This window comes from Adiantum capillus-veneris, chromosome 26, assembly GCF_014529385.1.
Source record: "Adiantum capillus-veneris isolate H3 chromosome 26, ASM1452938v2, whole genome shotgun sequence".
Classification (NCBI taxonomy): Eukaryota; Viridiplantae; Streptophyta; class Polypodiopsida; order Polypodiales; family Pteridaceae; genus Adiantum; species Adiantum capillus-veneris.
In genome coordinates this window covers 103,599,780-103,620,565 of record NC_140956.1, presented here as the reverse complement: position 1 = coordinate 103,620,565, position 20,786 = coordinate 103,599,780, and the positions used below count along the sequence as shown (strand labels likewise).

Below are 20,786 nucleotides of genomic sequence, written 5' to 3'. Positions count from 1 at the left end.
GTTGCAAAACGCTAGGGTTTGCTTGGGGGGGGGGGGATCTTGCTGAGAAGGTGCCTGTTGAACCTTGGTTCCTGCTACCTCTTCTGCCAGAAAGTGCTAGCGCTAGGTTTCTTTATATACTTCCTTGTGAAAATTGCCCTACTCAGTTCCCAACAAAAGTCGCTTAAAAATAATAAGTGAAAATTGGCTAAAATAGGGAAAATAGGTCTATGCACCGTAAAAATGCTCTTGATGGGTTTTGATGGAAATCTGATGGTCATGCTGTGTGCAACCAGAGGATATGCATCTAATCTAAGTGCCTGGACATGCACGGTCTGCGAACAGACTCACAAAAGTGCCATAACACTTCCTAATCTAAGTGAACTGAACCCATGTCATGAAGTAGCTTGTCCACGTACACATAGGGTTAGATGTGTCACGTGACATCCCCTCCTTTTCAAAGTGAGGTATTGGTACTAAACTGTATGGCGTCGAGGGAGATCGCCAACAGCGTCTAGATGAATTCTGGGAAGGACTCTTCGCTGGCCCGCTCTAATGCGTGGGTCATGCGATACTTGAGCGTCATAAAGGTCTGCAACACTTGCTTCTTTGGGCCGCGTCGAAAGAGACACAAAATCATCTATAGCTTCTTTAATGCTTCAACTTCGTCTAGAGTCATGCGTCTACCTTTGTCAAGAATCTCCGAGGCTGAAAATTCTTGAAACCACTTCCAACACAAAAACATGAACATACCCATTCCATGTAAAGTGACTGGAAAAATTCTAGTCTTCTTGAAAGATTGTGCATGCAATGTAGATGAACATAGAGACGGAGTGCCAAACCGTTCATCAAACACACGCAAACAATGGGGTCGAATGTTGACTTTTTGATCTAAATCAAATCAATTGTGGCAAAACACAATGGAAATGCCAATGCTTGATGCTCAATCCTTCTTGTGCTCTTTCGAATACTGTGTCATGCCAAGGAAGAGACATGGAATGTGAATTCCTTGGGTGCAAACATTTCATCTTTTCATGAGAGTTCCGCATACATCCGTGCTCATTCATGAGTGAATCGTGCTCAACGTGCAATATGGCATGCCTGTGAAAAGGGATCACATAAGGACGGTGACTAAAATACAGGAAAGCATCACGAATGAAACACTCGAACAATGCATGCTGATTAATCATTCGAACACATAATACTTCCTGTGGGGGTTCTTTGGATCTAGGCTCGAGAGCCAAGATCTATTCTTCGTGAGGGATCAAAACTTCCTGAGGGGGTTCTTTGGACCTCGACTCGAGAGCCAAGATCGGTTCTTCGTGATTGATCGAAACTGCAATAAGGTTAACTTCACTAGAAAAAGTATCAACTAAACCATCATCCTTGTGAACAATCACATCATCTTTATCCTGCAAATCATCATGCTCGTAAATAATCACATCTTGATCATGCAAATCATCATGCTCGTGAATAATCACATCATGATCATGCAAATCATCATGCTTATCATTGTCATGCAAATCATGTAACTCCTGTGTGTCGTGCTTTAGAGAAGACAAGACTGAGGGAGTCTCCTTCTTCAGATTCTGTTCAATCTGCCCGTGCATATTAGAAAAGAGTTGCAACAACTCTTCGCGTTCATGTGCTATGGCTGCCATTCTTTTGTTGTATTTACGCTCTATGGCTGCCATTCTTTCTGTGTGTTCTACCTTTCTTTGTGCTTTTCTTGCTTCGCGTTCTAATTGCCTGTCCATCATCATCTTGTCGAAAGCCTCTATAGGAGTTAGTGCAATCCTTTGCGTAGATAGGGAAGGGGGAGGGTCGGAAAAAACGTGGTGGGGAAAACTCTTCTCCGCCACTCCCGTGCTCACCACCTCCATGCGAAGTATCCATTCCGCTTTGGGTGATGACCAACCACTGAAGTCTTGGGTTCTTAAGTTCACGAGGAACTTGGGTTCTTGGGTGCTTGAGTCTTGATGCTCTAGAGGTTTTGGAGTCTTGAGGTTCTTGATGGTCTTGAGTTCTTGAGGTTCTTCTTTAGCTTGCAATCTGTGTTAGAGAAGGATCCTCTCTTTACCCGATCTCTTCTCTTTCCCGCGGGCGCACCCCTTGGCGGCCTTGTGCTCACACCAAGGTTGCTTTTTCCCACCTCACGTCGAGTGGCCGGCCACTAAGTGCACGGTCCGCTCTCAATGAGTGAAAAGAGAAACAAGGGGAGGCTGGACAAGCCCTTCTTTCTTGGGTTTCTTGTCACTCTTCAAAAACACGATTAGGAATTGACACGCACAAGTGGACTTGGGTTACGTGCGACCGCAACAAGCAAAAAAATTTATGTGGTTCTTTCCTTGAGTGTATAGAACACTGCCAAAGCTTTGATACCAATGGAAGTGAATGTTGAACTTTGCTCAAGATGAGTGCTCTGAACTGTGCTCGAGGTTCTTTTTACTTCGTTCCTTTAGTGAGAGAGTGCAATGGACACAAACAAAGAGGATAAACACTGTGAATGAAGGTGCTGAGATTGAGAGATAGAGAGAGAAGAATACGACACCAGAATGTTGTCAAACCCTCCTCCGAAGGCCCCACTCTCTATGGCGAGAGCGGTCTATTGATTGCACAAATCTTTACAATGCTTTGGACTTGCCGACGATGTCGATGACGATGAGTACGACGACGAGACTAGCTGAAATCTGAAAACTCTAAGGGCTGAAATCTGCAAATCTTTATCTGCTCAATTCTGACTCTATGTCGGTGACGACGGCGATGACGACGATGCAACGAATCCGCAAAACGCTGAAGGGTTATGCTGATGCAAAAACGCTAGGGCTGAATGTTGTCTTGCTGGGGAGATCTGCTAACGCTAGGGTTGATCTTTGATCCTGCTGCAAAAACGCTAGGTCCTGTTGTGTCTGCCAATGCCGGGGCTGAACTGCAGTGCAAAAACGCCAGGGCTGAGTTCTTGATGGAAAAACGCTAGGTCTGCTGTGTTGCAAAACGCTAGGGTTTGCTTGGGGGGGGGGGGGGGGGGATCTTGTTGAGAAGGTGCCTGTTGAACCTTGGTTCGTGCTGCCTCTTTTGCCAGAGAGTGCTAGCGCTAGGTTTCTTTATATACTTCCTTTTGAAAATTGCCCTACTCAGTTCCCAACAAAAGTCACTTAAAAATAATAAGTGAAAATTGGCTAAAATAGGGAAAATAGGTCTATGCACTGTAAAAATTCTCTTGATGGGTTCTGATGGAAATCTGATGGTCATGTTGTGTGTAACCAAGGATATGCATCTAATCTAAGTGCCTGGACATGCACGGTCTGCGAACAGACTCACAAAAGTGCCATAACACTTCCTAATCTAAGTGAACTGAACCCATGTCATGAAGTAGCTTGTCCACGTACACATAACGTTAGATGTGTCACATGACAGATGTTGAGGATGCTGTGGCAAATGCCAGAATGTTCTGCTTGATAAATGGAGCAATCATGAGAAGAAAAGAAATCCCGATCACCAATCCGTCGAAGGCACTTTAAGAAGCGGCTCCGATTCAGGCAAAAGGCCTAGTCACCGTCGAGACCTTCTCTCGTCACCACTCGTCATGGTGCCCAAGAGAAGAAAAAAGCAAAAAAAGTTGTCATTGTTGATGTAGTGAAGAAGGGAGCTTGTACTATGGCCAGATAAGCCACCAAATTAAAGATTGCCTTAAAAAGAAGGCCAAGAAACCGCAAGGACGCCCCTCAGTTCACATCCATGAGATCTCAAGTAACTTTGATTTTATTCAAGTTGAAATCAATCATTTAGTGCACAGTTCATGCACCAATTGTATGTTTAGCGTTAGAGTGTTTGATAAGCACGATCTTCTCCGTTTTCCTGGGAAGATCAATGGTCATGATGTGACCGTACTCCTTAGTAATGGCAAGCTGAAATCAATCATTTAGTGCACAATTCATGCACCAATTGTATGTTTAGCGTTAGAGTGTTTGATAAGCACGATCTTCTCCGTTTTCCTAGGAAGATCAATGGTCATGATGTGATCGTACTCCTTAGTAATGGAAGCTCACACAATTTTGTGGATGCAAAATTAGTATAGAAACTGCATTTGTAGATGTGGGACAGTGACCATGAGTATTGTGTGAAGATGGCTTGTGGCAAAGATATCAATATATGGAGTCAGATGGTTCTTGACTTGACGCTCGATTTAGCTGATTACAAAGAGAACGTGGATCTCCACATCATGCGCTTGGATAGAGCAGATCTTATCTTAGGGATCCATGGTTTTATGATAAACAAGATACATTGTATATAGACTATGTACTTCACTGTTAGGTGCAGCGGAATGAATGTTTGAACTTTGCTCAAGATGAGTGCTTTGAACTGTGCTCAAGGTTCCTTCTTGTTCTTATGGAAGGGAGAGCCTTCCGTTCTTAATGAGAGAGTGCAATGATCATAAACAAAGTGAATGGACACTGTGCATGTGAGTGTATGAGACCGAGAGATAGAGAGAGGAGAAATACGACACCGGAGACGTTGTAAAACCCTCCTCCGAAGGCCCCACTCTCGTCGGCGAGAGTGGTCTACTATTGATTGCACAAACTGGTACAAACTGAATGCATGTGATTGATGCAAGTCTAGGCTAGGTCGATGTCGACGACGGGGATGGCGAGACCGACGCTATGGCTGAAATCTGCTACTCTTTATCTGCTGTCCAAAAACGCTGATAGGCTGAATTCTGCTGCGGCTGAAAACACAAGAGAAAACGCTGCGTTTGCTCGTCTTTATGGCTGAAAACTGCAGGTCTTAGGGCTGAAAACTGATGGTCTGTAGGGCTGAAAACTGTTGGTCTTTACTTGCTGAAAATCGCCATGTAATGGGAGGACGACCTGGGCTCCAAAAACGCTAGGGTTGCAAATCTCGAAAACGCTAGAGGCTGGGATCTGCTAGCGATGAAGCTAGGATGAAAAATGCTAGGGCTGAGGATCTCTGGCGATGTTTGCTTCGAGGGAAAAACGTCAAAGCTGAGGTTATGCCGGCGGTGGATCCTTGGAGAAAAACGCTAGCATGGGGAGTCTTTTGCTTGGATGGAAGTCGCCACCAAGGGAGGTCTTGCTGAGAAGTTGCTTGTTGAGCACTGGTGCTCTTGCTGCCTCTTTTGCCAATTAGTGCTAGTCTAGGTTTGCTTATATACAAACTTACTCAATTTCCCCTACCTACTTTCCAACAAAAGTCACTTATAAATAATAAGTGAAAAATGTCAAAAATAGGGAAATTAGGCTAAATGCAGTGGAAAATTTCCCTGAAGAATTCTGATGGGAATGCTTATGATCATGCTGTGTGCAACCAGAGGATATGCATATACACTAAGTGACTGGGCATGCACGGTCTGAGAAGGTGCCTGTTGAGTGGGGAGCTCCTATTGCCTCTTCTGCCAGAAAGTGCTAACTTGGGTTTGCTTATATATTAACTTAGTAAAATTGCCCTACCTACTTTTGTTGGAAAGTCACTTAAAAATAATAAGTGAAAAATGTCAAAAATAAGGAAAATAGGATAAATGCACTGGGAAAATCCCCTAACTGATTCTAATGGATTCTGATGGGAATTCTGATGATCATGCTGTGTGCAACCAGAGGATATACATCTACTCTAAGTGACTGGGCATGCACGGTCTACGAATAGACTCACAAAAGTACCAGATCACTTCTAATTTAGACTGACTGGACTGATTGAACCCTGATCATGCTGTAGCTTGTCCACGGACACATAGGGCTGGATGTGTCACGTGATATCCCCTCCTTTTCAAAGTGAGGTACTGGTACCGAACTGTATGGCGTTAAGGGAGATCGCCAATAGCATCCGGAATCCTGGAAGGGACTCTTCGCCGGCCCACTCTGATGTGTGGATCGTGCGGTACTTGAACTTCATAAAGGTCTGCAACGCTTGCTTCTTTGGGCCGCGCCGACAGCGACACAAAGTCTTCTGTGGCTCCTTCGATGCTTCGACTTTGTCTAGAGTCGCTTTTTTCTTCTTTAAGAATCTCCATGGCTGAAAATTCCTAAAACCATTTCCAACACAAAACCATGAACATACCTATTCCATGTAAACTGACTGGAAAAAATCTTGTCTTCCTCAAAGACTGTGCATGCAATGTAGATGAACAAAGAGATGGAGTGCCAAACCGTTCACACACACGCAAACAATGAGATCGAATCTTGTCTTTCTGATCTAAATCAATCAACTATGGCATTTCACAACGCCCATGCTTGGTGCTCATACTTTTCATGTGGTCTTTCTACAAATGTTTCATGCCAAGGAAGAGACATGGAATGTGACTTCCTTGAATGCATACTTGTCGGCTTTTCATGAAAAATCAGCATACATCCGTGCTCATTCATGAGTGAAACGTGCTCAATATACAATATGTCATGCCTAGGAAAAGGGATCACATAAAGACGCTGACGATAATACAGGAAATGATCATGATTGGAACACTCGAACATTGCGTGCTGACGAATCATTCGAACACATAGTACTTCCTGTAAGGGTTCTTTGGACCTAGGCTCGAGAGCCAAGACCGGTTCTTCCTGAGGGGGTTCTTGGGACCTAGGCTCGAGAGGCAATATCGGTTCTTCGTGACTGATCGAATCTGCAATGAGGTTAGCTTCACTAGAGAAAGTATCAACTAACACATCATCCTTGTGAACAATCACATCATCTTCATGAAAATCATCATGCTGGTGAGAAATCACATCTTGATCATGCAAATCATCATGCTTGTGAGAAATCACATCTTGATCATGCAAATCATCATGCTCATCAGTGTCATCCAACTCATCATGCTCATCATTATCATTCAAATCATCATCATGCAAATCATGTGTGTCATGCTTGGGAGAAGAAGAGACTGAGAGAGTGTCCTTTTCTTGATTTTGTGCAAAGTATGCTTGCACTTGAGAAAAAAGTTGCAACATCTCTTCTATGTGTCGGTCGTTCATTGCCTTTCTTGCTTTCTTCTCACGATCAAATTCGGCTTGTCTTTCTTTAGCTTCCAAGCGTGCTTGCTCGCTCTCACCCGCTATGGCTGCCATTCTTTCTTGGTGTTTGCGCTCCATTTCTGCTTTTCTTGCTTCGCGCTCTAACTTCATGTCCATCACGATCTTGTTGAAAGCCTCCATAGGAGTTATTGCAATCCTTAACGTAGATGGGGAAGGGGGAGGGTTGGAAAAACCTCATGGTGGGGAAAATTCTTCTTCGCCTCTCTCATGCTCATCACCTCCAAGCGAAGTATCCATTCCGCTTCGAGTGGTGACCATTCTGAAGTCGTGGGTTCTTGTGGTCTTGGGTCTTCAGTTCACGAGGAACTTGGGTTCTTGCACCTCTTAGGTCTTGGGGTTCTTGAGGGTCTTGAGGTTCTTGAGTTCTTCTTGAGTTCTTGCGGTTCTTCTTTCGCTTGCAATCTGTGTTAGAGAAGGATCTTCTCTTCACCCGAGTTCTGCTCTTTTCCGCGGGCGCACCCCTTGGCGGCCTTGCTCTCACACCAAGGTTGCTTTTTCCCACCTCATGTCGATTGGCCGGCCGCTACGTGCACGGTCGGCTCTCAATGAGTGAAAAGAGGCACAAGGGGAGGCTCGACAAGCCCTTCTTTCCTGGGATTCCTGTCACTCTTCAAAAACATGATTAGGAATCGACACGCCCAAGCGAACTTGGGTTCGTGCGACCTCAACAAGCAAAAAAAAAATTTATGTGGTTCTTTCCTTGAGTGATACAGAACACTGCCAAAGCTCTGATACCAATGTTAGGTGCAGCGGAATGAATGTTTGAACTTTGCTCAAGATGAGTGCTCCGAACTGTGCTGAAGATTCCTTTTTGTTCTTATGGAAGGGAGAGCCTTCCGTTCTTAATGAGAGAGTGCAATGATCATAAACAAAGTGAATGGACACTGTGCGTGCAAGTGTATGAGACTGAGAGATAGAGAGAGAAGAGAAATACGACACCAGAGATGTTGTAAAACCCTCCTCCGAAGGCCCCACTCTCGTCGGCGAGTGTGGTCTACTATTGATTGCACAAATTGGTACAAACTGAATGCATGTGACTGATGCAAGTCTAGGCTAAGTCGATATCGACGACGGGGATGGCGAGACCGACGCTATGGCTGAAATGTGCTACTCTTTATCTGCTGTCCAAAAATGTTGATAGACTGAATTCTGCTGCGGCAGAGAAAACGATGCCTTTGCTGGTCTTTCTGGCTGAAAACTGCAGGTCTTAGGGCTTAAAACTGATGGTCTTTAGGGCTGAAAACTGTTGGTCTTTACCTGCTGAAAATCGGCATGTAATGGGAGGGCGACCTGGGCTCCAAAAATGCTAGGGCTGCAAATTTGGAAAACGTTAGAGGTAGGGATATGCTGGCGATTAAGCTAGGATGAAAAACGCTAGGGCTGAGGATCTCTGGCGATGTTTGCTTGGAGGGAAAAACGCCAAAGCTGAGGTTATGCCGACGATGGATCCTTGGAGAAAAACGCTAGCATGGGGAGTCTTCTGCTTGGAGGGAAATCGCCACGAAGGGAGGTCTTGCTGAGAAGTTACCTGTTGAGCACTGGTGCTCCTGCTGCCTCTTCTGCCAATTAGTGCTAGTCTAGGTTTGCTTATATACAAACTTACTCAATTTGCCCTACGTACTTTCAACAAAAGTCACTTAAAAATAATAAGTAAAAAATGTCAAAAATAGGGAAAATAGGCTAAATGCATTGGAAAATTCCCCTGAAGGATTCTAATGGGAATGCTTATGATCATGCGTGTGCAACCAGAGGATATGCATCTACACTAAGTGACTGGGCATGCACAATCCGCAAACAGACTCACAAAAGTGTCAGATCACCTCTAAATCTAGACTGACTGGACTGACTGAACCCTTGTCGTGCTCTAGCTTGTCCACGGACACATAGGGTTGGATGTGTCACGTGACAATCACTCCCTTGTTTTTATTAAACGGGACATGTCTCGTGTGTTTGTTTCTCTTTGTAATCAGGTTTGTGTAAATAATGGGTTTGCTATACCAATTGTCACTATTTTGGAAATGTTAAAAGATTCAAAGTCTTTTGATGTAGACTTACTAGTGTATACCATCTGCATGGTTTGATTCGTTTGTGCTTGGCACGTCTGTCACTAAATTTCTTAAAGATGTATCATGTTCTTAGTTGAACTTCAGGATTCTAATGAATCCACATTATCCAAGAAATCATGACTGAATTAAGGATGTCTTTCGTGATGATCTACCTCCCGGCTTGCCACCTTCCAAAGGAGTAGATTATGCCATTTAAGTGGCGGCTGGTAGTCAGCCCTTTCTGAAACAACCCTATTGGTTTAGTAAAATTCAAGAGGACGAGATTTAACGATAGCTGAAGGATTATCTCGATAGGGGGTTTGTTCGACCAAGTAAATCGCCGTGGGAAGCGCTTGTGTTACTTTCTTGAAAGAAGGATGACACTACGTTTTTGCGTGGATTACAAGGGGTTGAACAAACTCACTTATTTGAATAAATATTAGTATTTGCATATGGATGATCTGATAGATCAACTCCATGGAGCGTTATACTTTACGAAGATAGACATGCGATCAAGCTATCATCAAATATGAATTAAACTAGAAGATGTTTCTAAGACAGATTTCTATACATGCCATGGTCACTATGAGTTTTTGGCATAGTCACAAGGGACGCGTCAGGGGACGGGGCTCAAATGGATTTTTAGTGTAAAAAAGAGGGTGGGACGGCAAGTGGGGACGGGAAGCCCAACAATGGGCGACCCCTGTGACTATGGTTTTTGGTCTTACCTTTTGGATTGACCAATGCTCTTGCTATGTTGCATCAGATGATGAATGATCTGTTGAGACCGTTTTGTGGCAACTTCGTTGTTGTATTTCTCGGTGTGATACAGGCTTGGATACTCCAAGCGAGAAATCAATAGCAACACATGAACAAAATCTGCAAATACCTGAACTGAATAGAGAGAGAGAGAAGAGTAGAGTCGACACGGCACAATGGAGTTCCGAGCCAAGCCACACTGGCCCCAAAGATTGGTGCCCCTTTCGGTATTTCTTTTTTATTATGCTTTGCAAAGTATAACTCTTGAGGGTTCTCTTCTCCGAGACTCTGCGTCCAGATGCTCCCAAAAATGAGGCCCCGAGGGTCCTTATGAACTTACATGGGCTGCCTAAAAGCATGAATTCTAAAAGCACCTCCTCTTCAAAAGCTCACACCAAAATTGCCAAAATCTGCCAGTGCAAAATGGAAAATCCGTATAGCTTGCAATGTTATCATGTTAGCGGGATTTACGAAATTGCCAACCAAAGTTCAAGATTTTGGTTATTTGGGTTTAGGCCCCTCGGTCAGTGCTCAGAGGTTCTTGGAGTTGGACCCCCCTTAGACCCCTCGGCCCATCTTCTGGGTTGTGTTTCTTGTAATTCCTTCCAGTTGGGCATTGTCACCTCACCAACTTGTGACATCCCCTTCTTGAAAGAATTGTAATCGTCCTTAATTATGAGTGCAAAAAAGCAAAAGGACAGAAACTTTCTTCTGTAGATATTGACTCTATGTACGCATGCACTAGACTTCCACAAATCGAATACTTTCACATAGACATGAGTCACTCATCAATCACATCTCTGTTGAGGGTCTTATATACAAATCATGATCATTGTAACCTATTTAGCAATCACATCTAGACTGCGATGATCTTTTCACGAATGTCTTGATCTACTAAATCTTGTTACTATCAGATTAATATTCTTTCTTTTCACATTTCAGTTAAACAAACCTTGCCCATGACCATCCCCACATCCACTTTGCATTGAGAGCCAAAAAGTACCCTTGACCAAATTATCCGGTGGACCTAGCTTACCTTTCTGTTCTTTGCTTGTGCCCTGTGACTTATTGGTAGCCCCACTTGCCTCCCTTGTCCACTGGAACTTCAATCTAAACCTTTAGAATTTTTTGATGAACCATCATTAGATTCCCTTGCTTTGTCAAAAACCCTCGAATGCACTATCATTTAATTCCATTACTTATTCGGACTTCTTTGATGAACTTCATGTCTCTTCCCTAGAATACTCTTGTCTTGTTGAGGTGGACACTGGCTTGTCCATAGGATAGGTCAATGAGCCGGGATGCATTTAAACCTTGCTTGGCATGTCCCATAAGTCTCTGAATGGAGTCAAACTTCTGTCGAATCTCTTCCACAACAAAACCGCTCAATTTGGTCCTTTGAAGTGACCCTTCGAAATGAAGAGACTGGCAAATAGGTATTCCAAAACCTCTGGCAGTAGTCATTTAAATTGTCTTTCTTAGTCATTCTCAAATGATGCCAAGCCATGATGACATCTTCTTCATATTCTTCCGCTATACAGGCAGAAATGAAAACTCTCTTGAATTTTACCCACTTCTTAGGCGCTTCTCTGCATAAAAACAAAGTAGACCACCATGTCTGTGCATTTCCTTTCAAGTAAGATGCCATCCTTTGCACCTTGGAGCGTGAAAGAAATGACCTTCCGAGAAGGCGACATCAAATTGCGGTATGAATGAGGGGCTCGATGGGTGTCCTGGTAGCTTAAAAATGTGTCAAACCTGACTACTTGACCCCCATCCTTGAACTCTTGGTCTTCTTGTCCTTTTGTTCACTGTCTCAACTGTCAGCAAAGGATGAAGTCTCCTCTACTGAGTGTCAAATGGCTTCCTGTGCGCTCTAGATGTTTTCAAAGATCTTCTTTTCTTGCTTTTTCTCTGCTTCTTCCGCTTTTTCTCATCCTCTCTTGAACTAGAGGACGACAAACTATCGGAACTCTTTGAAGACAAAGAAAAATCGGGTCATCCTTAAAATGAAATGCTTTTTGGATCTGCTTATGTTGGGTCTAAAGGCCTTCTGGCCAGCTCTCTTGTACAATTTGTACACTCACTTATTCTTTGGGTGTGAACCACCCCTAGGGTCAATTAAGTGACCCTCATAATGTGTATCCTAAAACAATATAACATAGCGTTGAAAAGTGTGCCAAATCGCACACGTCAAATCCTTGCGTAACGTTTTTCTCTCTCACGCTTTCTGCAAACTCCTCAGCGCTTTACCATCGCCTGCACTCTGAAGGCCTCACGCTTCCTTCAAATTGGTATAAGAGCTGCGGTTTGCGCACGCCTACGCACCTGGCAGGAAGCAGCAAGTATTTTCTCTCTCTTTGATTTCAGCCCATCCCTCTCTCTCTCTACGATTTTCAGCCAGCAGGTTTTCTCTCTCCTCTCAATACAGCCCATACTCCCTCTAGGTCGCTTGAGGCTGTGGGATTCTTTCATTCTAGAGAAAGCAGGCAAAATCATCTACAACAAAGAAAGGGGAAATTCACAGGGACTGAAATTTCAGAAATTTCACACCACATTGAGGCTTTCCAAGTTGAAATTGCGCTTACAGTTGTTGAGAGAAATTGAGGTTTTGCTCAATTTGCAGATATTTCAGCAATTAGACCGTCAAATGTGGGGCTTTTGCTGAAATTTCATTATTTTGCAGACATTTGTGGATGTATTGCAATTTGTGGATAGTTTGAGCAGAGATTTGAGTTCTATCTTGAGCTTCTCAAGAAATTACAAGAAAATGCAGGTTTATACGCATCAGGAAATTTATGTTGCACACATTCATGTATTTTACATGCGGAATACTTGCCATTGAGTTGATGTATTACTGAAACTACATTATGCAATAGCTTTTAATCCATTTGCAGGTTTGAGGTTGTTGTATATGCACTTTGGTTCTACTGCTTAAGCGGTGCAAGGAATGTATGTCCTATTTGTGTGTTGAAATTTCAGCTTTTATTACTGAAATTTATCTTTTTTTACCGCTGTACACTTGTGATAAAGTGCCAGTAACGCAGGGTTACCACTTCTTGCTCTTCTACACCAAGTATTGAGGCTGTAAGATGCTAAAACCTCAGTTTGTAGCGTGCTGTTATAAAGTTACAGCATTGAATTTTTTGGTCCTTTTTGCACCGAAATGGCCTCTAATGTGTCTACGAGTGGTGAGTCAAAGTCTCTCTTTGAAATCAAGAGGTTTGATGGCTCTGGCTTTGACTTATGGAAGGATAGAATGCTGGGAATCTTAAACCTGAAAGATTGTGATGATGCACTTTTGGAAGTGAAACCTGCAGCTTTGTGAAATGATGATTGGGCTAGGCTCAACAAGAAAGCTATTGCTTACATCAAGATGGCTGTGTCTTATGAGGTGCTCACAGACATTAAGCGTCTTGTCACTACTTATGCTATCTTGAAGAAATTGACAGATACGGATGAGAATACAACTCTTGTGAATCACATCTTATGTGTAAGTTTGTAAACATGGAGTTGGACGAGTTGAAGCCTGCATCTGAACACTTGAGGGCTTTCACAGGTATCTTGAGTCAGTTGCAAGACTCTGGTTTGCAGCCGTTTGGTGATAAGCTAAAGGCTATTTCCTTATTGATGACTTTGTCTGACAGCTAAGAAGCTTTAGTCGTCTCTTTGAGCAACAATGCTGCTTTGACATTTGATGGTGTACGTGGTTCTATTCTCAATGAAGAGATTAGAAGAAAGACCAGTGGTGAAAGCAGCGGGTCAACGTATAATATAAGAGGCAGGTCTGAAAAGAAGAATAATGCAAACAATAGAGACAAGAACAGGGGTAAGTCCCAGGATGTTACATGCTATCAATGTGGACAAAGGGCATAAAAAGCCCGACTGCAGGTACTTCAAGCAGGAACTTGAAAGAAAGAAATACGCAAATGTTCCTTCGATGGTTGTCATTGAAGAACTTGTTGACACGGATGATGTACTTGTTGTTGATTCATGCCTTCATGATGATAGTGTGACAATGGCTAGTGACATGTATATTACAAAACTAGAGGTAATTGATGCATTACTTTCAGCACACGATGGCTTGTCACAATCATGGATAGTAGACAGTGGTGCCTCATTTCATGTTTCCTTCATACACTACAGGTAGGTAGTCTGGGTAAAGTTCACTTGGGCAATAACCATGCATGTGAGATTGAGAGTGTTGGCACTATATACACTTGGCGCTTGAAAATGGTCAAGAGCTGATTTTGCATGGTGCTAGGTATGTACCTGGCATCAAGAAAAGTATACTTTCAGTTGGGTAGCTAGATGTCAAGGGCTTACACAACATACAGCCATTGTTTGCACCAAAAAATGAAGAAGGTTGGAGAACGCCCGCTCTATCTCCTTCTATCTGGTCTACTCATGTCATAGTTGTCGAATCTCCTAGATGGCTCTGCGATACTCTCTGGGCCTAGTATCCTAGGTGGTCTAGGCCGTACGGGCTCAGATTCTTGGTGGGTGAAATTGGAGAATCTCCAAAAGAAGTCTGCGAGTTGTCACTGTTGCCCTCCACTAGTGTAGGTGGGTGACTGGAGGAGAGGCTCCCTATGTCTTTAAATCTCAGAATCTCTAGTAAGAAGTGACCCCGTTGTTTGTAGTCTCTCGACTCCAATAACACTCTTAAGTGACAACGGCCAAATATCGGCCATGCATGCTCTCATATGTTGGGGCATCTACATACATAGTGCTACCGGTTCTCCATCCCACCTCCACATACCGTATACCTTATTGTCTTGTGAATCTATGCTGTCCGTCTAACATCTATGTAGCATTTTTTATTGGTACTCTGTCTAAGGTGTCTTTCGATAGTTTCCTACGACGTTAAAACTCTCTTTTTCTCCCCCCCCCCCCCCCCCCCCCCCCCCCCCCTCTCCCCCTCCCGTGCGGCCTGCCGCTCCCCTTTCCCTCCCTCTTAACTTCAGCACTCCACAACTCTCACGCCACTTCACAACCATTGTGTCTTGGCCACACTCGTTGCAACTACACTAGCATTGACTTTCATGCTGTCTAGAATTTGTTGTCATGCTTGTTCTCTTCAAATGTGCTTTTATTTGATCATTTGATTTTTCCTCTTTGATGGTTTTGCAGAGCATTTTTTGCAAATGCTGCTACCAAATGCTAGAATACAAGACTTGTAAGCCAGCTCTACTACAGTTCGAGTTTTTTGAACATCTTGATATTTCCTTCGCTGGGGAGTATGGAAGTTGCCTCCAATGATATTGTTTATTATGTGTGATAATAAGGACAGGGGGGTGCCTGTAACTTGAAATGCTGCTAGAAAAAACTGAAATGTAAACCCTTTTGCTTTTGTTGTGTCTATCCATATACAACTTTACCATTTGCTGAATGCGCTTCCACACGGTGGCATGCGCACGCACACACACACACGGGTATGCATAGCTATGTGAACAAACACAAAAGGCAAGAGAGCTCAAGTGAGAGAGAAAGAAATAAAGGAAGAAAGATTATATTATTACCTTGTAGAGGCCAAAGAAATCTGGCCTTTTGAGACAAAACCATGCACAAAAGTCTGTATCGTCTAGATATTGTAAAATATAACATATAAAAAAAGGTCTGCCTGTGTGTATGTGGATGGCTGTGATGGGGTAACAAAATGACTGCGAGGGGAGCTGCGAAGGGGTAATGATAGAGCTCAGACACTACAAGGCTCATTGCTTGTCTATATGCAGGGTCAAGTACAACAGCAGCATCATAAATGCGAAACTAATCAGCTGCATCTTGCATGTCTATATGCTGGGTTAAGTACAAAAACAGCATCATAAATGCAAAACTAATCAGCTGCATCTTGTGGTACTGGGTGGGTGTAATATAACATACATATGGAGTCAACTGTGACGACCCATTGGATTTCCTCAGGGTCAGCGGTGCACCACTGCCATCTCTCCTGAAGTTATGGCTATTGCCATGCCTTGATGTCCATCTCCTGGCCATGCCTGTGTGATCGTGTGCATCAAAGAGCTCTCGGTCTACTGCGAGCTCTGATTTTCTCAGTATTGCAAACAGTGACCCCCCTCGTGCTGAATAGTCTCCTGGTGGGATGTCGTCTGTACTAGCTGAAAAATATCAGTTTACTGGATCTGTACTCTGGACATGCTTTCGATGCTGGCACACCTCTAGGAGAGTAATATCCCAGCGCCTCTGGTCCTTGACAGACTTTAGCAAATATCTGCTTCTCCAAACAGAGAGGGATACGTAGCTTTAATATCTCAAATATGTAAATCCAAATACAAAGTGCTTCTCGGTCTCAGCCTCGTACATTGACTTGTTTTTAGGTCGTCATCCCTGAAAAGCCATCAATAAAATATTTCTTTCTTCTGCATACTCTGCATTCTCTCGTAGTATGTCCTCTGTCCAGCCAGCCTCAATCTCAAGGGGGTGGGCTGAACTCTAAGCTGTCCTGTCACATGCACATCTAACCCTATGCGCATATGGACAAGCTGTAACTCCTACTTCTAGGGTTTAGGACAGCCTAAGAAATGTTTTGTCAACCTTGTGAGCCTTTCAGAAGACCTGCATGCCCAGGCACTTTAGTTAGTTGCATACTCTCTGATTGCACAAGAACATTTTCTGGTGCTTGCAGGTGTAGATACTAGGGAGTGTTTACATGTAGGAAGTCAATTTTAGAATTTCCTAGGTAGTTAGTGCATACGAAGCACCTCTTATCAATAAGTGTTTTATTAAGAAGATCGAGTAAAAGACAAGTGAATTGGCACTCAACATCAGCACAACAGCCCGCTGTTGCTCCCGCACGCTCCCCCCCCTCGTCTGCACCTGCCTCTCCCCCCTTGCCATCGTTTTCCTCTCCTCCCCTCTGCCCTCGCGCTGCGCATCAGCCTTTGCTGCGCGCTGCCCCCCGCCTGCCCCTGCATGTGTGCTGTCCCAGTCGCGCGCTGCTCTGCCTGCGTCCAGCCAGCGTGCTGTCCAGCCCGCTCCCCCACACCTCCACTGCTCGCCAGAACCCCCCCTCTCGTTCGCTGCCCGCTGCCTCCACACACGTTGCTGCCTCCCCTTGCTGCCGGCAGCTGAGAACCCCTCCCCCCCGGGTTCTGCCTGATGGATTCGCCCAACTGCTCACGCGCTGTTTTTTTTTTCTGAGAAAAAGATCCTTCTATGAGTTAATGAAACTGCCCATAGGGCTACAACCACCTCTGCGAGAGAGAGGACTAAAACAACCATGATGGGGAGACTTTCCCAATGAAAAAACACCAAATGTACAAAGAGGCTAAATCAAGAGATGGGAGGAGGGAAAAGCCACACAGGTGGACGGCAGTGGCATCTGAGTACACCTTGGACCATGGTGTAAAAAGGCCTAGGACGCCAGAGTCGAAGGAAAGCCTCTTTGCGCTCCCGCATGCGGTCGGAGCTGCCCTGGAGTCTCTCGAGCTGTCCTCTGAGAGTGTGGATCAGCTCTAGCCAAAGATCGCGAACAGTCTCTGCTGGTGGCACATGGCGAGCCTCAAAGATGCGGAAGCAACGGGCCCGCCAGATGAACCAGAGTGTCAGGCCACTGATGAGCTCCCAACACTCCTCTCTCTCACTGCACCACTCCTGTGGAGTAAGCTTTGTGGCAGGCTGGAGTGTAGGTCGCCCCCCCCTGCATCACTATCATCCTATCGGTGGAAGATAGCTCAAACTGAAGTGTCGGGCCCGTGAGGGTGGACCAAGCAGCTGCTCCCCAAGTGTACTGCCGAGCCGTGGAAAGAGCAGGCATCAGCCGAAGAACACGAAGTCACACTTGTTGTGCCAAAGGACAGTCCCAAAGACAGTGAGGCTGACTCTCCACAAGATGGTCACAAGCTGCACATGCGGCCGAGAGACCACTATGCACAAGCCAACTCCCAACTGCTGTAGTTCTGTGTGTGACCAGCCACTGACACAAGGTGACTCGCCTCGGCTGTATGGAGTCCCACAACCTCTCCCAAAAAGCTTCCAAGAACTCAGCTGTGAGACCCTCCTCCTGCCAATGAGGTGCTGCAGCAGGGCGAGCCTCTCTCTGTGCTGCCAGTATGTGACGTCCCAATCGGACAATGTATTGAAAGAAAGGGACACCTGGGTGGTCTGCAGAAGAGAAAGGGTCCCTCCAAAGCCACTCTCCAGGATCCCCTGTACTCGTACCAGTGGACAACACTCCCAAGCCCACAGTCTCTAATGTCCAGTCTCAAGAGCTGTTGGGTCAGGATCGATGACGCAAGTCCTCCCACAGATGCCCACCACTCGGATCCTCTGAAAACAGCACTGCCACCTGCGAGGCCTCTACTGCAACTCGCTGTAAGCGTCCCTCACCCTATAGCTCGAAAAACAAGGAGGGAACAGTCTCTGAGCAGGCCCAAACTGAGATGAGAACCTCCAGTCGCGTGAAGGCTCCCATCCATCTGGGTGCTACTGGCTCGAGAGGCGTGAGCCACTCAGCTGGAACTGCTTCTGAGATGTCCTGGCACATGCTCTGCACCCCTCTCATGCGCTGTAGTTGGAAACCCTGCAACTCCTCTGACAAGCCTGAAAACTCTAACCAGTCACCTAAAGAGCGTGCTGGACCCGCTGCCATGGGACCCCAGGAAACATGAGGCCGACTACCAACCAAGTGGCCTCTCTGAGTGCTAACCATGGGGTTCCAAACAAGTGGCTGTCATAGGCACTTCTCCGTGCAAGTAGGCTGGCTGCTCCAGGCCTCGCTGCAAATGCTCCCAAGATCGAAGCAAACTCACAGCGAAGCGGTCCTCTAGTCTCTTGCTCAAACCAACTTTGCGCATCTCTGTGAAGATCATCTGGTCGAAGGTCGCCAAGGGCCTCCTGCTTGAGGCACCCTAGCACGAAGCCGCTGTAGCAAGAACTCCTTCGAGGGCTCCTCACCTGGAAGAAGTCCTCTGACTATGAACTTCCCAAGAAGGGCTCTGCTCTGCTATGCTGGGTCAATGATCCCAAGCCCTCCCTGTGAACAAGGAAGAGTGGTGACCTGCCAAGCCACTTTGGCCCGGGCTATTTGAGTGTCACGTCCTGACCAAAGGAAGTTCCTGATCAGCCTCTCTACCTGGCTGATACAAGAACTCGAGAAGATCCAGCAAGAAGTGATGTACCACATAGTCGCCAACAACACCTTGTTGGCCACTACAACTCTGCCAGCCAAAGAAAGTCGTGCTGAGCTCCAATGTAACAACTTCCTCCTGATAGACAAGAGGAGGGGAGCAATCTGCTGCTCGGGAGACAAGTCCAAACCAACCTGACAGAAGCCACTGTCTTTCTCCAATTGATCAGTGCGCCAGATGCACAATAGAAGGTCTCAAGAGCCTGCTCACACCTGTGAAGGTTGGCCTCCTGGCCATCCAAGTACAAGGCTGAGTCGTCAGCAAACTCAGCGTCCAGTAGCTCATCTCCCCGGATAGGAAGTGCTAAGCCCCGCAAACCAACCTACTGCGACACCAAAAACCTGCTCATCGCCTCAGCATAGAACAGAAAGAGGAAGGGGGCAAGAGGGCAGCCCTATCTGACCGGACGTGTGAGCATGAAACGACCACCTCTACCTCCTGACAAAAGTACCTGACTGTGTGATCGTCTGTACAAAGCTGACACCCCTCTGATCCAAGCATCTGAGAAGCCCATCCTGCGTAGAGTGCCCTCCAGAAAGTCCCAGTCAACTCCGTCGTAGGCCTTTCCAAAATCGAGAAGAAGAATCACCAGATCCTCACCACAGAGCCTCGCTAGGGCAGAAGCCTCCCAAAAAGTACAGATGTTGTCAAGGATACTACGCTCCTTGACAAAACCAGTCTGAGTCCCATGTATAAGGCTCTCTAGAAGTGGCTGAATCCTGAAACTCAGAGCCTTGGCAGGAATTTTGTAGGCTGAGTTGAGGATGGTGATGGGGTGCCATTGTCGAATCTCATCCAAGGAGCCATCCTGCTTGGGAATGAGGTAGATCAGACCCTCACTCATGCTGTCAGGCATCTCTCCTGAGCGCATCTCTTCACATAGCTCTCTATGTAACAGCGCATTCTTGGCCAATAGAAATATCGCTTGACCAAAGCCAAAGTTCTTTGGATGCCTGGGTGCCCAGTGCTAGGAACATCGTGGCATTCGCACAAAATCCTTTGTCGAATCTCATTGATTTCCGGCACGCAGACTTTACCATTTCTAAACAATAGTCCACCTCTAATGGAATATTGTCGCTGTCTCGTCTCTCCAGCACGACTCACTTGGGTCTCCGGACCACCCAAGCCTGTATGCGAGTCATGCCCCGCTTCGACCTCGTTCCATATCTTGCCGAAATGGCTATCGGAACGACATAGCCCTCGGAGAGAGATATAGAAATCCGTCGAGATTTCAGCCATAGACAGGGCATTAACCTTAGGAATTCTACTGAGCGCATTAGCAACTCGATTGTTGGATCCTTTCCTATAACGGATCTCAAAGTCAAACTCTTGCATAAGCTCAACCCATCTAGCCTTCCGGCCTCTGAGATCACCCTGATCACAGATATAGCGCAAGGAATGATGATCTGTCCATGCAACAAATGTAGAGCCATACAAGTAGTGCCGCCATTTCCTCAGGGCGTGGACTACAGCATAAAGCTCGTTCTTGTACGTTGGATAACGTATCTCGGCGTCATAAAGCTTCTTACTTTCAAACGCGACAGGACGTCCATCCTGGTATAACGCCGCACCAATAGCATAATCACTAGCATCCGTTTCAACCATAAACGGTTTGCTAGGATCCACAATGTGTAATATTGGCGCAGTAGTCACCAAGTGCTTTAGTGTCCGAAAGCTCTCGTCGAGACGCTCATTCCAGACAACAGGGGGATTACCTTTACGACGAGGACCCGAGGTCTTCGGCCCTTTCACCCCTCCTTTTAAAAGTTGCGTAAGCGGAGCAGCAACTTTAGAGTAATCCTTGATAAACTTGCGAA

The 20,786-nt window shown here is 45.5% G+C and overlaps 1 protein-coding gene across 2 annotated transcripts in view; it reads left to right on the top strand.

Moving 5' to 3' along the window:
• The window catches only part of LOC147423929 (uncharacterized), a 100,098-nt gene that overhangs the window by 45,012 nt on the left and 34,300 nt on the right, over nucleotides 1-20,786 (top strand). For both annotated transcript variants that reach the window (XM_086501937.1, XM_086501938.1), the window contains one exon: nucleotides 14,954-14,999. In XM_086501937.1, the coding sequence (XP_086358063.1) occupies nucleotides 14,954-14,999 (46 nt within the window). The remainder of the gene's footprint in view (nucleotides 1-14,953; nucleotides 15,000-20,786) is intronic.